A 15,360-nucleotide genomic window follows, 5' to 3' on the forward strand; every position below is an offset into this window, starting at 1 on the left:
CTCCATTACCAGACATGAGCAGTTTCAGACAACAAACCCCTCCATTACCAGACATGAGCAGTTTCAGACAACAAACCCCTCCATTACCAGGCATAAGCAGTCTCAGACAATTAACCCCCTTCATTACCAGATATGATCAATGTTAGACAATTAACACCTTCCATTACCAGACAAGAGCAATTTCAGACAATTAACCCCCTCCATTAGCAGACATTAGCAGTTTCAATTAACCACCTTCATTGCCAGACATAAGCAGTTTCAATTAACCCCTTAAGGACCGGGCTCAATTTTCGTTTTGTACCCTGTGGGACCGAGGCTGTTTAGACACTTTTGTGGTGCTTGTGTTCCGCTGTAATTTTCTCCTCACCCATTTAGTGTACCCACATAAGTTATATATTGTGTTTTTCAGGACAAGATGGGCTTTCTTCAGATACCATTATTTTGATCGTATCATCTTATTTACTATAAAAAAAATAAAAAAAACATGGTGAAAAATTGAAAAAAACACATTTTATGACTTTTATTTGAAAAATCTTTTACTCACCTAAAAAAGCAAGTAAAAAACTAGCTAAATAGATTCTACTACTTGTCCTGAGTTTAGAAATACCCAATGTTTTATGTTTTTTTGCTGTTTTTTGTAAGTTATAGGGCAATAAGTACAAGCAGCGTTTTATGATTTCCAAATCTGCCTCCATCTCCTCTTTGGAATATCTTTGAAGCGGGTTAACTCAATTTAACCCATTCAAACCATATATTTTTGAAAACTAGACACCCCAGGGTATTCCAAATGCTGTTATTTTAACCCTTTCCATGCACCAATTATAGAACTACACTTTGTCAAACTTTGTAATAGTAATTTTTTTTTCACACAAATTGTACTTTAGTTATAGATATACAGGTTCTGGTATATGTCACTGTCAAACAACACCCCAATGTGTGTTCAGGAACATCTCCTGAGTGCAGTGATACCCGACATGCATGGGTTTGTCGGGTTGTTTGAGATTTAAAATGCCACATTTGGGAAGTGCGCTTTTTTTCTCCATTTTGGTCAGTCTGTACCTATGCCCTATCTTTGAGCTCGGCCACTCCAATTTACCCCATCGGCCATTTTTTTATATATATTAGACACCCCTTGGGTATTTGAAGTGCTTTTATTTTAACTCTTTGTTGAGATTTTTGAGAAATTTTAGCACTTGGTCAAAATAATAAACTTTATTTTTTTATTTTATTTTTTTAATATTTTTTTTACACATTTTGCTGGTACTGGATGGTTCATCAAGTGACATCACTGCATAATTATTTTTAAATGTTAGCACATTTTTTTTTATTTTTTTTTCAAATTATTTTTTTTTTTTTTCAATTTTACTAATCACATAGTGATTAGAAAGCTGGGTTCCATTGACTTGCTTGGTTGAATGCAGTACCTGTATTCAACCTGCAAGTGGAGCCAGAGTTCTCTAGAGGGTCTGGAGACCATCTAGCGAACTCTTTCTTCTTTATTGGTTTTTTTCCCGAGCCGCCGCCATCTTGCTGATGGCGAAGATCACCGGCAGCTGCGGCTCTCCGGAGCGGTCACAGTCCACCAAGAGGTAAGTGTTTGGTGTCGCTGGATGCCTCCTGATCGAGGCATTCCAGCGACACCAGGGCCGGCCCTACAATGGAGCCGACTGGGGCAATTGCCCCAGGCGGCACTTCAGAAGGGGCGACACTTTGCCGCTCCAAGCGTTTTTTTTTTGTTTTTTTTGAAGCGGAGGAGAGAGAGAGAGGGGCACCGAGTGGTTTTCGCTTACCCGCTCGGCGCCCCTCTCTCTCTCCTCTGCGGCGGGTTTCCCTGTTCGGTCTCTGTGCCGTCTTGTAATGCAGAGCGCCGGAAGTGACGTGAATTTCCGGCGCTCAGCATTACAAGCCGGCACCGTGGCAGCACAGGGAGACTCGCCGCAGGACTGTTTAAGGGTAAGTACCGGGGGGGGTAGATAATGCCGCCCCCACCCCCCGGCGTCGGTGGGGGGCGGCATTTTAAACTTCGCCCCAGGCGGCGTTAAGTCTTCGGCCGGCCCTGAGCGACACCATTTAAGTTTAGGAGGCGATCGTTGATCGCCTCCTAAACGCTTTTAAAACGGGCGTCCGCCGCCATACAATGTATGGCGGCTGTTGACGCCCCTGGGAGGGGCCGGACATGGCCCCCGATGCCGATCGAGGCATTACTGAATGCCTCGACATCGAGGCATTACAGTAACGCTGTTTAAGCGAAGAAAGTGATCGTTGATCACTTTCTAAGCTTATTTAATTTTTTGACGGTTCAGGACCGTCAAAGGTCATTTAGTGACCTTCTTGTCATGACGGTCCTGAACTGGCAAAGGTCGCGAAGGGGTTAAACCCCCTCCATAACCAGACATTACACACACAGTGGGTTTCTTACCTAGTGCTGAGTGCAGCTTACACTAAGCCTTGTGTGGAAGCCAATCAGGAGAGGCTTCTGAACTCTTCTCCAGTCAGGAGGTTCATGAAGTTTCTCCTGATTTGCTGAGACCTCCTCCAGCCCCTTGTATTTAGTGGTCCAGTGTAGACATTTTTTCGGAGAAAGACTTTGCCTACCTGGGCAGGCCTCATTAGGACAGACTGGCTCCTTATAACTGTAATCGTCGTACCCCTTAAATGGTGGCCCTGTAGGAGAGAGTGTGAGTTAGAGAGCGAGAGAGTGAATTTATCATGATAACATAATAGATGTGGTTTTGTGTGTGTGGGGGGGTCACTTCATCCTTGGACCAAGGCAGCACCATGTCTTGTGCCAGCCCTGGCCAACCTAGCCTACCACAACCTTTTATACCACAGACAACCCCCCACCGGCTTAATTTCATTCTTAATTCAGTTACATGTTTTCAATGAAACAGGATAAATCTGGGTGGAGAAATGCTCAAAAATGTGAAAACAAATTAATACTGGGCATGATTTTTGTATTGTATTGATTTTTGTATCAGGAACAAAGTGGTGTTTGTTTACCTTACAAATGACTTATGACAGGCACAGTGCTCACATCACCCACGTTACTCACACATGTGTATGCATCGAATCCTCCTTCTTCATCCTGGCAATGCGTTGTGGTTGCACCCTTTTCCCAGTCATTATTTATTCTTCAACACTGGTTAGCACTAAGCAGAAAGCTAATGAGACCCTCTGCATGCACAGGCTGCAACACCATTGATTTCAGTGAGAGCTCTTTCCTGTAAATGATTGGCTGATTTATACAGACAAAAGTAAAGTACAGAATATGGGGGTGACAGTGCTTCCCCTAAAGGCAAGTATTAAGTGCTCTTAACTGCTGTAGATCTCCAGTATGTATCACGACTACATGAAAATAATGATCCAGAAAGAAACAGTTTCAAGAAATATATGAGAAATAAAGATGTCACTCATATCATTTGATCAGGTTGGCCCCTAGGCAAATCTTGGTGTTCACTGCATTGGACAATAGGTTCTCGTCAACAACCTGATTCAGTATTTCTAACTACATGTACAGTAAGTAGCACAGTAAGTGGTCCCTTTTGGGAGAACCTTGCATGGGTTTGCAGTTGTAGGACCTTTTCTTTGTATCCTAGCAAGAGACTTGTGTATGAACTGTCCTGGTCACATGTTTTACATTTATATTATACATTCAGGCTACTCGTATATCACAAACACAGATTATGTTCCATCTGATATGTTAGGGTAGGATGAAGTATTTACAGTGGAGCAGCTGCACAAATGAAGTGGAGAAGAAATATAACCTTTCCCTGGCTGCTAGCCAGAAATAATGCTTACAAAAGAAGAAAATAATGTTCACGTAACATAAAGAAAAAACTAATTAAACTAATCTGATTATAAAGAGGGATCTTAAGGAGTGTGGAAAAAAAATTATACATATATTAATATATATATATTAATTAGGATTGTCCCCTGCATGTATGTATGGTTATTTATGAATTAAAAATACACTGAGATACTGCTTAGAGTAATGTAACTTTTATGGCAGATGTACATTTGTTGGCTAGTCTGTGATCAAGGGAAATTGACTCTTCTCACCAATCTCAGCTAGACTCAGTCCTATTTGTAAAAGTTGCTTGCCGTCCTTACTTTCATACATTTTTCTGACTCTCTGTTTGTATATTGTGTAGTTAGCGCTATAGACTGTAACAGGATATCTATATAGTGACCCAAATACACGCACGCAATCTAAACACCATATCCTCACACAAATACTACCACCATGCACTAACGCAGTATCTCACAAAAGTAAGTACACCCCTCACATTTCTGTAAATATTTTATTATATATTTTCATGTGACAACACTGAAGAAATGACACTCTGTTACAATGTAAAGTAGCGAGTGTACAGCCTCTATAACGGTGGAAATTTGCTGTCCCCTTAAAAATAACTCAACACACAGCCATTAATGTCTAAACCTTGGCAACAAAAGTGAGTACACCCCTAAGTGGAAATGTCCAAATTGGGCCCAAAGTGTCAATATTTTGTGTGACCATCAGCACTGCCTTAACCTTCTTGGGCATGGAGTTTACCAGAGCTTCACAGGTTGACACTGGAGTCCTCGTCCACTCCTCAATGATGACATCACGGAGCTGATGGATGTTAGAGACCTTGCCCTCCCCCACCTTCTGTTTGAGGATGCCCCACAGATGCTCAATAGGGTTTAGCAGGGCCATCCCAAGGCAAAATGCCACCTGGGGCGAATTTTAAAATGCCGCGCCCCCCCCTTATCTACCCTTTCTCTCCCTCCGTCCCTGCCGCCCCGCCACCCCCTTGTACTTAGCTTTCAGCAGTCCTGCGGCGAGTCTCCCTGTTCGGTCTCGGTGCCGGCTTGTAATGCTGAGCGCCGGAAATGAGGTAATCTTCCGGCACTCAGCATTACAAGGCGGCACCGAGACCAAACAGGGAGACTCGCCGCAGAGGAGAGAGAGAGGGGCGCCGAGCGGGTACTGACAGCTTGGTAAGTGAAAACCACTCGGCGCCCCTTTCTCTCTCTTTCGCTTTAAAAAAAAAAAAAAGGGCTTGGGGCGGCAAAGTGCCGCCCCTTCAAAAGTGCCGCCTGGAAGCAAGGACAAATATCTTTTCAATCGCTGGTCCCCATTTATCGCAACACTAGATAGCACTACCAGATTGTCACTGTTTCAAACGTTCAATACCACAGAGTGGTATTGTCTTCAGGTCCTAAAAGGTATTCGCCCCATACCGGGGTTCTGAGCTCGTTGCGGGACAGGACGTATCTGTGTTGTGATCCAGTGTTCTGTGATTGAGGAGGTGATATTACCTACACTGTATGTATTATTGGAATTGTGCATTACTTGTACCTGTACACATCTAGTCTGTCACCATGTCTATTTGTACCTTTGTTCTTATGCTGTATGCTCTGTCTTCTCCGTGTAATAAAGAAGTTTAAAAATAAAAAATAAAAAAAGTGCCGCCTGGAGCGGTTGCCCCACTCGGCTCCATTGTCGGGCCGGCCCTGGGGTTTAGGTCTGGAGACATGATTGACCAGTCCATCACCTTTACCCTCAGCTTCTTTAGCAAGACAGTGGTCGTCTTTGAGGTGTGTTTGGGGTCGTTATCATGTTGGAATACTGCCTGCGGCCCAGTGTCCAAAGGGAGAGGATCATACTCTCCTTCAGTACATGTCACAGTACATGTTGGCATTCATGGTTCCCTCAATGAACTGTAGCTACCCAGTGCGGGCAACACTCATGGAGGCCCAGACCATCACACTCCCACCACCATGCTTGACTATAGGCAGGACACTTGTACTCTTCACTTGGTTGCCGCCACACACGCTTGACACCATCTGAACCAAATAAGTTTATCTTGGTCTCATCCGACCACAGGACATGGTTTCAGCAATCCATGACCTTAGTCTGCTTGTCTGCAGCAAACTGCGTTCTTTCTTGTGCATCATCTTTAGAAGAGGCTTCCTTCTGGGACGACAGCCATGCAGACCAATTTGATGCAGTGTACGGCGTATGGTCCGAGCACTGATAGGCTGACCCCCCCCACCCCTTCAACCTCTGCAGCAATGCTGGCAGCACTCATATGTCTATTTCCCAAAGACAACATCTGGATATGACGCTGAGCACGTGCACTCAACTTCTTTGGCCCACCATTGCGAGGCCTGTTCTGAGTGAAACCTGTCCTGTGAAACCGCTGTATGGTCTTGACCACCGTGCTGCAGCTCAGTTTCAGGGTCTTGGCAATCTTCTTATAGCCGAGGCCATCTTTATGTAGAGCAACAATTCTTTTTTCCGATCCTCAGAGAGTTCTTTGCCATGAGGTGCCATGCTGAACTTCCAGTGACCAGTATGAGAGAGCCTGAGAGCGATAACGCCAAATTTAACACACCTGCTCCCCATTCACACCTGAGACCTTATAACACTAACGAGTCACATGACACTGGGGAGAGGAAATGGCTAATTGGGCCCAATGTAGACATTTCCACATAGGGGTGTACTCACTTTTGTTGCCAAGGTTTAGACATTAATGGTTGTGTATTGAGTTATTTTTAAGGGAACAGCAGATTTACACTGTTATAAAGGCTGTAAACTCACTAGTACTACGTTATAGCAGAGTGTCATTTCTTCAGTGTTGTCACATGAAAATAATATTTACAAAAAATGTGAGGGGTGTACTAACTTTTGTGAGATACTGTACATACACATGCGCCCTCCCCAGTGCCATATGCCAAAACACACACACTCACTCTAAAACTACACACTCGCACATGCATCTACAAACTCTCCAACACCATACATTAAAACACATACACTCTCTTACCCTCCCTCCCTCTGTTCCAATCTCCCTCTCCTATCAAGCATGCTGCTTACACAGCTCTCCTTCACTTTCATTCTCCTCCTTCTTCCCTTGTGTGGAGCCCTGTCTTTAGTGCAGCTCATGTTAGCCACCACACAGGGTCGGGTATCTGATGTCGCAAGTTCCAATAACTAAAGAATGTGGACACGAGTTTGCATAACATGTTCCTTGTTCCAGCAAATATATTTTAAGTAATTAGGTTTTAATGTAACTACCGTGTTACAATATTAAGAACATTGGACTTGCATATGATAGCATCGTATTTGAATATTCCTTTAATTTCAGTTGCAGAGTTCTTTTCCAGAAGGCGCTAATAAATTCCAATTTCATTTAATTGTTTCAGATTAGCACCAAGTTCAGCATTTAGCAGCCGGACAGGCTCTGAACTCAAATCAACCTTTTATTCAAGACATTTCTAAATCGCAGATTTCTGTACTACGATAATTGATAAAACTACAGTAAAATCTCATGTATCGTACTTTTTCCATATATATAAAATAGCACGACTTCTCTGTAAAGTTTTTCTGAAAATGTAGTTCTAAATAAGGCATAAATGTGTATTGGAATCAAGATATAAGGTGCATACTGTTATGAACATTTTTTCATATCACGTAGAAATAAAAATGAAATTTCTTTGCATCGCCATATGTATATACTATATATACCGGTATATATATATATATATATATAATCTGCTGAACCAGTCCTAATACACAATACATATACATTTTATGATTCACTGATATTCAGTTTTTAAGTGTATGATTATATACAATGTTGCTTACAAATATATACATTGTAGCTTCCTTTTAATGATACTTTATTTGTACCCATTTGTTATTGTGATTTTAAATTATTCCACTGATTGTAACAGAGCTACAGAATCTGCTGGCGCTTTATAAATAAATGTAATGTATATTTTATATATATATACGAAAATAACCCATGCTCCAATATCTTTAGTGTTTGAAATTGAAATAGTTTGCTGTGCATTTTAGATATCTAAGAACCATTCTGCCATAAATGACAGAAACAGCATGCTTATTAATAGCCAAAGGGCATATACTTGCAGCTTACCTCCTGGATTGCAGCAAGAAGCTGTCAAGATGCAATGCTTATTATGGTAGCACATATTACAGGGTGCAATGTAAGCTTTATTTTTACATGGTGAATGGATAGTGTATTTAATTAGCGTAGATTATGTCATAAAGCACATACGTAGATTCTCTAGGGCGAAGATAATATTAAAGAAGGAGTGGCAGTGCAGGTAGAAAGAAATGTTTGTCCCTATATGTAATCATTGCAGACGTCTTATACCAAAGAAGGAGACACTGAGAGATAGGGAGCTGATATCACATTACACCAGTGATCCAGTGAAAGCGTGTAAGAAGCCATTGGGTTGTGAAACCCTAGGTCTTAGCAGAATGCTAGAAGTAATTAGTAAGTATGTATAATCTTTGAAGCCAGACTTTAACCCCTTAAGGACAATGGGCGGTCCCAAAACCCATTGAAAACATTGCATTTTGAGCCCGTACATGTACGGGCTTTGTCATTAAGGGGTTAAAAACCCCTACTAAATATACAGAAATAAACAGTGTTAGGAAATTGCTAAAAAACTTTTTTTTCTTTTATGGAAAGATCACAGAGTTACCACATATATTAACCTGTGTGGCTGTTGTTTAAAACAGATGGAGTTTGATGTGTTTGTTTCTTTTTAACTGTAAATGAGAACACTTAAATATATTGTGATTTCATCTCATGCAGTATTTTAAGACTCGCTTAAGGTCGCTAGTCTTCCCTACTTTACATTATGTGTCATCTGGTGGGTACTGGTATTCAAGAATGAAGTTCAGATTTCCAAGAATAATTCAGAATGATCCACCCATATCATGGGGCTATAAATACCTTACCCCAAATTTCTGCGTAAACTGCAATTATGAGATTGAAAGCAGATCCATGTTGATGCCTGATTAGTGTGTTCACTGCATAATAATTCATATCTGCTTAAAATTATTATATGGTGATCAGCATTTGGTTGTTGTGGTAAACCCTGATTGTAAAATGTGCTTTAACCAGCTAAAAACATACCCTGTTTGGGTGTTACATATCAATGAAAGCACTGTGATGTGTAAGAAAACCCATGAAAACCCTAATAATGTATTTAAGAATAAGTTACTGTAAGAAAAATTAAACTGACAAGCCGAGGCTAAATGAATAAAAACAGACAACATTAAGAGGGGCATGAAATGACTCATTTATTGTTTCTTGAAATTTCCATGTTGCTTCTGTTCAGTCAGTGCTTTAGAACTTAGAAAACATGTTACAATAAATTACACTTTATGTACATTTTATATAATCTCGGAGTCACATTCTTTATGAGGCTACAATAACAAACATTGTTATGTGTGGTGTTACATGGGTGTTGGGACATTCTGATCCACCCATGGCAAAGACCATTATCAACCTGAGAGTGGTTGCTAGTGTAGGGATCAAGTGAACATATTTAGAAGCATTTGCGGTGGACAATAGATGGACCAGCTTCATCGTATTCCTGTTTTGTGATCCACATCTGCTGGAAGGTGGAGAGGGAGGCCAAGATGGAACCACCGATCCAGACAGAGTACTTACGCTCAGGTGGAGCAATGATCTGGAAGAATACAGAGAAAAAAATATATAAATATCTTCATCAATAGCATATTATTAGAATATTACTATTAATAACTGTAATCTGTATTGATATATTAGCCATAAACCTTCAATACCCATCCAAACTATGTTTTAATCCCAGTCATTATAATGTATTGCATTTATTTAAAGCCTAAAAAAGAAAGTTGCTAACATACCTTGATTTTCATTGTGCTGGGAGCCAGAGCAGTGATTTCCTTCTGCATACGGTCAGCAATACCTGGGTACATGGTGGTACCACCAGACATGACATTGTTGGCATACAGGTCCTTTCTGATGTCAATATCGCACTTCATGATACTGTTGTAGGTTGTCTCATGAATACCAGCAGACTCCATACCTGGTATAGTCACAAGATATAGCGTTAGTGTGGCCAGACAAGCGTGCAAAGCCCTACGAGAGAGTATTACTTTTAGACACAAATCATTTACCAATGAAAGATGGTTGGAAGAGAGTCTCTGGGCAACGGAAACGTTCATTGCCAATGGTGATAACCTGTCCATCAGGCAACTCATAGCTCTTTTCCAGGGAGGAGGAAGAAGCAGCAGTGGCCATTTCATTCTCAAAGTCCAGAGCTACATAGCACAACTTTTCCTTGATGTCACGGACAATTTCACGTTCAGCTGTAAGGAGCAGAATTTTTTTTTAATGATACATGTGCATATGTTTATATTCACAGCGCCACACAAAACACAATAAGAATGGAACTGGTAGGAAAAAAATGAATTACTGTAAACTTGCTAAGTACACTGGCGGTCATTTGGGGATAGTCTGTTTAATGTCAAAACTGCGCTAAAGGCATTTCCGAAACGATTACCCTATTAATACGCTGGCCTAATTATATGGTGAACTGCATAATATCTCCAGACACTATGCTGGACCTGAAGGCAGTTTGAGTGTGATATCTTCTCTTGTAAGAGAACACGTTACAAGACATGCCAGAATGATAATGCTAAAATAGTACAGCGGTTGTTTTGCCAGCCATGACAACGAATAACACATAGTTCTGTAAGTGGGCCAATTGGGTTCTGTACCTCGGAGTAAATGCTGTGATTTGAGGATAATTAGATGAAAGGTTATGCTGATTTCATTGGACCACTTAGGCCATTAAAGTAGATAACACCAGATAAACCATAAACTATGGTATTTAACACTTCTATGTTAGAGACTGCAATAAGAAAGCAATGGATGGGAGAAAGTAACTGAATTTAAATGGTAAGAAACTGGATAAAATAGCTCTGTAGTAGACTGCATTGTGTTCATATTAGTGTACAAGCACCAGCTCACCTGTAGTGACAAAAGAGTAGCCACGCTCTGTCAGGATCTTCATCAGGTAGTCAGTCAGGTCACGACCGGCCAAGTCAAGACGCATGATGGCATGGGGCAAGGCATAACCTTCATAGATTGGTACATTGTGTGTTACACCATCACCAGAGTCCAGAACAATACCTGAGGAAGAGAATATATTATGAAATATATGGAACATACTATCCTCAAATGAAATCATACCTTCCTAAAGTGTGAACATCAAGGTTTTGAAATCACTATTCCATTGTACAGTTAAATGAGTCTAGAAGTTTGTGCCATGTAGGCTACTGAATTAATTGCTTGTTAATATAACTAAAGTACTGGATTGATTGCTTGATAGTCTATATAGATGTCTATGTGTTAGGTTAAACATTGTAACTATTCTAGTTTGTTGATTTCATACTTCTCAGTTTAAAATATACAAACACATTAATATATCACTCACCAGTGGTACGACCAGAGGCGTACAGAGAGAGCACTGCCTGGATCGCCACGTACATAGCTGGGACGTTGAAGGTCTCAAACATGATTTGGGTCATCTTTTCACGATTGGCTTTGGGGTTCAGTGGGGCCTCAGTAAGCAGGGTGGGGTGCTCCTCTGGGGCAACACGCAACTCATTGTAGAAGGTGTGATGCCAGATCTTTTCCATATCATCCCAGTTGGTGATAATACCATGTTCAATTGGGTACTTCAGAGTAAGGATACCTCTCTTGCTCTGGGCTTCATCACCTACGTAGGAATCTTTTTGACCCATACCAACCATGACACCCTAAAGTATAAAAAAAAAATGATAACTGTAGCAATCCCTTTATTCATACAGAATCTTGAATGCTTAAGTCAAAATCAAATAATATTAATATCTAGGAACAACTGAGTCACAAGTTAATCAGAGACTCATTGATTCATATGCTTATGCTGGGCTAGACTTAAATGTAGTATTTTGATGACGTGCCATAAAAATGACCTGCTTTCTGAGATTAATAATTTATGAGCAAATATTACTAACCCACTTCAATGGCAGAAAGAATGATTACATCCTGTATATAACTAGAAAAATGTTCTGTATGGTGAAATATTAAGCCTTTCATAGTTTGTGATGTACACAAAGTTACAGAAAGGCATGTCGTGTATATTCTATTTGTCATGCGGTTAAAAACATTAACTGTTAATAAATTAATATCTTATTAACATTATTAATATATAATATGTGTATTTATGTTTTGTAATTCGTTTTCTTGCACACCTGGTGGCGGGGACGCCCAACAATGGATGGAAACACTGCTCTTGGGGCATCATCCCCAGCAAATCCAGCTTTCACAAGCCCGGAGCCGTTGTCGCACACAAGTGCGGTAGTCTCTTCATCGTCACACATGATGGTAGCTTTCTAAACGTTAACAAACAAATTGACAGAAGGAAAACTTTTTAACATATGTATTACATTCTAAAATTAAAACACTCCTCCTCTTATGTGTCAAGTAGCTGAAGCGTACCGGCTGTGGTCGTTCAGCTGGTAAAGCAGCATTATGGTTTTAAATATACTAAATTATATTAAATACCATGTATTCCACTTGTGGGCTGCTTCAGTAAGAGACTATGGGGTTTTGAAAGCTCTGCACCTCGACAATGAGGACATTAATCCACAGCAAATATCTCAGAAATCTAATATTTACATATTAGATATATATATATATATATATATATATATATATTTATATATTAAAACATATTTCTAAAGCGCAATCTGGGTGCTGAGAAATCACCGGTGCCATTCTACTGTTTTCTAGTGAGAGCTCCACATTTAGATCTTTTTTAATGAATATAATCCATTTTATATTATTTCAGCCTTTATTTTGCCACCTATAAATCAATCATGCATCTAGTCTAACAGTTATCCTGCATGTCTTTATCTGCACTCTCAGCTGGAAGGTAATTCCATGCACCCACTACCCTTTTTATATAGTATTGTTTATAAAAAGTTTCCCCTAATACCTCCCTGTCTCTACTGCTAATAATGTATAATCCTGTCCACCCACATGTTCCAAAAGCTACTCTCACCCTTCCACTACAGTAGATATTACTGTGCTGGTGTCACTTCTATTAAATAAAATTGATTTTATTTCTCTACATTAATTATTCAGGCAGACAACAAAAAAATAACTATATTATACAAGCTTTGCATTTACCCAGAAAAAAAGCTATTTTATGGGGTATAAAAAATAAAAAAAAATAAAACTTTTAAAGCAGAAACTACTATGAGTTCTAATCTTCAACCTTCTCTTCTTTAATCAAATATGTATTACTAATGTCCTATTTCTGGTGCGTATTGTACACGTTTATTCTGAATATGTTTTGTATTGTTTGCTTGCTATATTAAATACAAATAATAATAATAATAATAATACAGATAATAATAAAAAATAATAATACAATAAAAAAATATATATAATAATAAAAATAAATAATAATAAAGATACAGATAATACAAATAATATAATAATAATACAAAATAATAATAATAATAATAATAGGTTTATGCAATGTAATGGCTCTTATTAAATCGTCTTAATGTTAGTTAGACACTGGGAATGCTGCCTAAGGTGCTCTGGGTTTGAATGAATTCCCCTTTATGATTACTTTTAATAAATGAATAAATGTAATAAAATCTTCTCACTTCTGTTGTATTAAAAAGTCTCTTCCATTGATTCCTCCCTAGTAGCTGTCCCACTATGGCCCCAGTGCAGCTCTTACCTTGGGCTCCGGTCTGTCTCAGGCAGTGCAGGGGTTGCTAGCTCACCAGCTCGCTCAGGATGTAGCCCTGTCCAGGGGGTATTTATATATAATTGTGCCCCCTGACGTCCACCGGCTGATCTCTCCCCTTCTCTCGCCATATTAGGCCCTTGGGCACTGACCTTGCCCCCCTAGGGCTCTCTGACTGGCCGCGGAGTGCCCATAAATGGCCAGTCTGGCCGGGCACCAGGTAAAAAGAGGCCGGAACCGTAAAAGGAGTGACTTGGGATCCGTGGAGCGGCCGTCCCTCCCGCCAGCCCCACGGAGGGGAGAGAGCAGGGAAAGGGGCGGGAACGAGGCATGTTTAGCGTGTCCCGATAATCCCGCCACACACGAGGGGATCTGGGAGGAAGATTTAGGTGGAACAACTGGCTGCCGGTGCCGCCTGCTTACTCGGTGCCAGTCCACGAGTAATACTGTTACAATCACTATAGCAAGTGGCTATATGTTTCATTGTCCTGTTATTAAACCCTATGGTCTCTATGACTATCAGTAAGCATCGTTGTGAGAGCAGATTGAGACAGTGCCAGATTATCCACTACTATAATTTTAATATACAGTATATGTTGAATCATTAGGGACTCAGCGTGGGATCAATGGACATTAACCCCATGTACATGGCATAATTCTTCTGGATCCATCCATGGTGGCTAGATGATACCATGTTATGCAAGGAGACCAGGAGATCACATCGCATGTACATGACTACCACACCAAATACATTAATAAAATAGCCCTATTATGAGACCAAGTTCTCAGTACATAAAAAAATGAAAACAAATAAAAGAAGCAATTGTTATTGTTAGTTCACAAATCCATAGTGTTAATGGCAGCTCATGGTGGACATTTACTGTTGTGGACAATTGGATGATGTTCTATGGACCTTCACATCCCTTGCCACGGACACTGATGTCCTTGTATGGACACTTTGCCTATGCCTGATTAATGGAATACATCATTTAGGGAAAGCCAATCCAGGAGACCAACAAAAGCTTGAGTGATTCCGAAAATGTGGCTTTTATCAGTTAATTTGTGGTTTCATGAAAGTAGTAAAATATAACATTTGAGCTTTAATTTCTGTAAGTATATAACTTTGAGCTTTAATTTCTGTAAGTATATAACTTTGAGCTTTAATTTCTATAAGTATATAAGTTTGGGCTTTAATTTCTATTTCAGATCTTATTTTTACTTACACGGAAACGTAACGCTTGTGAACATCTAGTGATTGTGAAATTTGCTTTGAAACATTGAATGATTCAAGACTTAATGTCAACCACAGAACATCATTAGAATGTAATTTATCTAAAAATAGCTGTGGCTGGTAAAACTCCAGAGGAGTTCCCTTCCTGGTAATATCTCGTCCTGCTTCTAGTCATAGTCATTTTACATTTTTATTAGCACTGTACTAGACTTCGGTATCTGCCATTTCTCTCACAGCCATTTTAGTCATCTAGTGCCTCGGTATTAAGGCAGCAGATAGTGAACGGCTCCATTGTTGCTCCAAAGGCATATTAAACTACATCAACACGTATATAGAGAGAAAAAAGGAATTGGCAAAATAAATGTGTGTGCATATCACAGCAATTTATATAGGTGTATTACCACTTTGTAAACTTTGTTAGGAACTTGTCCTGTCTAAGGTTAATATGAAGTGGTGGATAAGGTACAGTATGCTTTGGAAAGATTATATAACCCCAAAAGGGCGCTCGGATTGGGTAACAGGCAGCT

The 15,360-nt window shown here is 40.0% G+C and overlaps 1 protein-coding gene across 1 annotated transcript; it reads right to left on the reverse strand.

Moving 5' to 3' along the window:
• Nucleotides 1-9,120: 9,120 nt before the first annotated feature.
• On the reverse strand, nucleotides 9,121-13,635 carry LOC149283414 (actin, alpha cardiac muscle 2). Its single transcript, XM_089497639.1, has 7 exons — nucleotides 13,594-13,635; nucleotides 12,089-12,229; nucleotides 11,290-11,614; nucleotides 10,824-10,985; nucleotides 9,968-10,159; nucleotides 9,695-9,876; nucleotides 9,121-9,498 (listed from the first exon to the last, which is right to left on the reverse strand). The coding sequence occupies exons 2-7, from the start codon at nucleotides 12,215-12,217 to the stop codon at nucleotides 9,355-9,357; spliced, it is 1,134 nt and encodes a 377-aa protein (XP_089353765.1). The 5' UTR covers nucleotides 12,218-12,229; nucleotides 13,594-13,635; the 3' UTR covers nucleotides 9,121-9,354.
• Nucleotides 13,636-15,360: the final 1,725 nt, after the last annotated feature.

Source organism: Sceloporus occidentalis, unplaced genomic scaffold (assembly GCF_023333645.1).
Source record: "Sceloporus occidentalis isolate IW3139 unplaced genomic scaffold, rSceOcc1.0.p SCAF_105, whole genome shotgun sequence".
NCBI classification, from domain to species: Eukaryota; Metazoa; Chordata; class Lepidosauria; order Squamata; family Phrynosomatidae; genus Sceloporus; species Sceloporus occidentalis.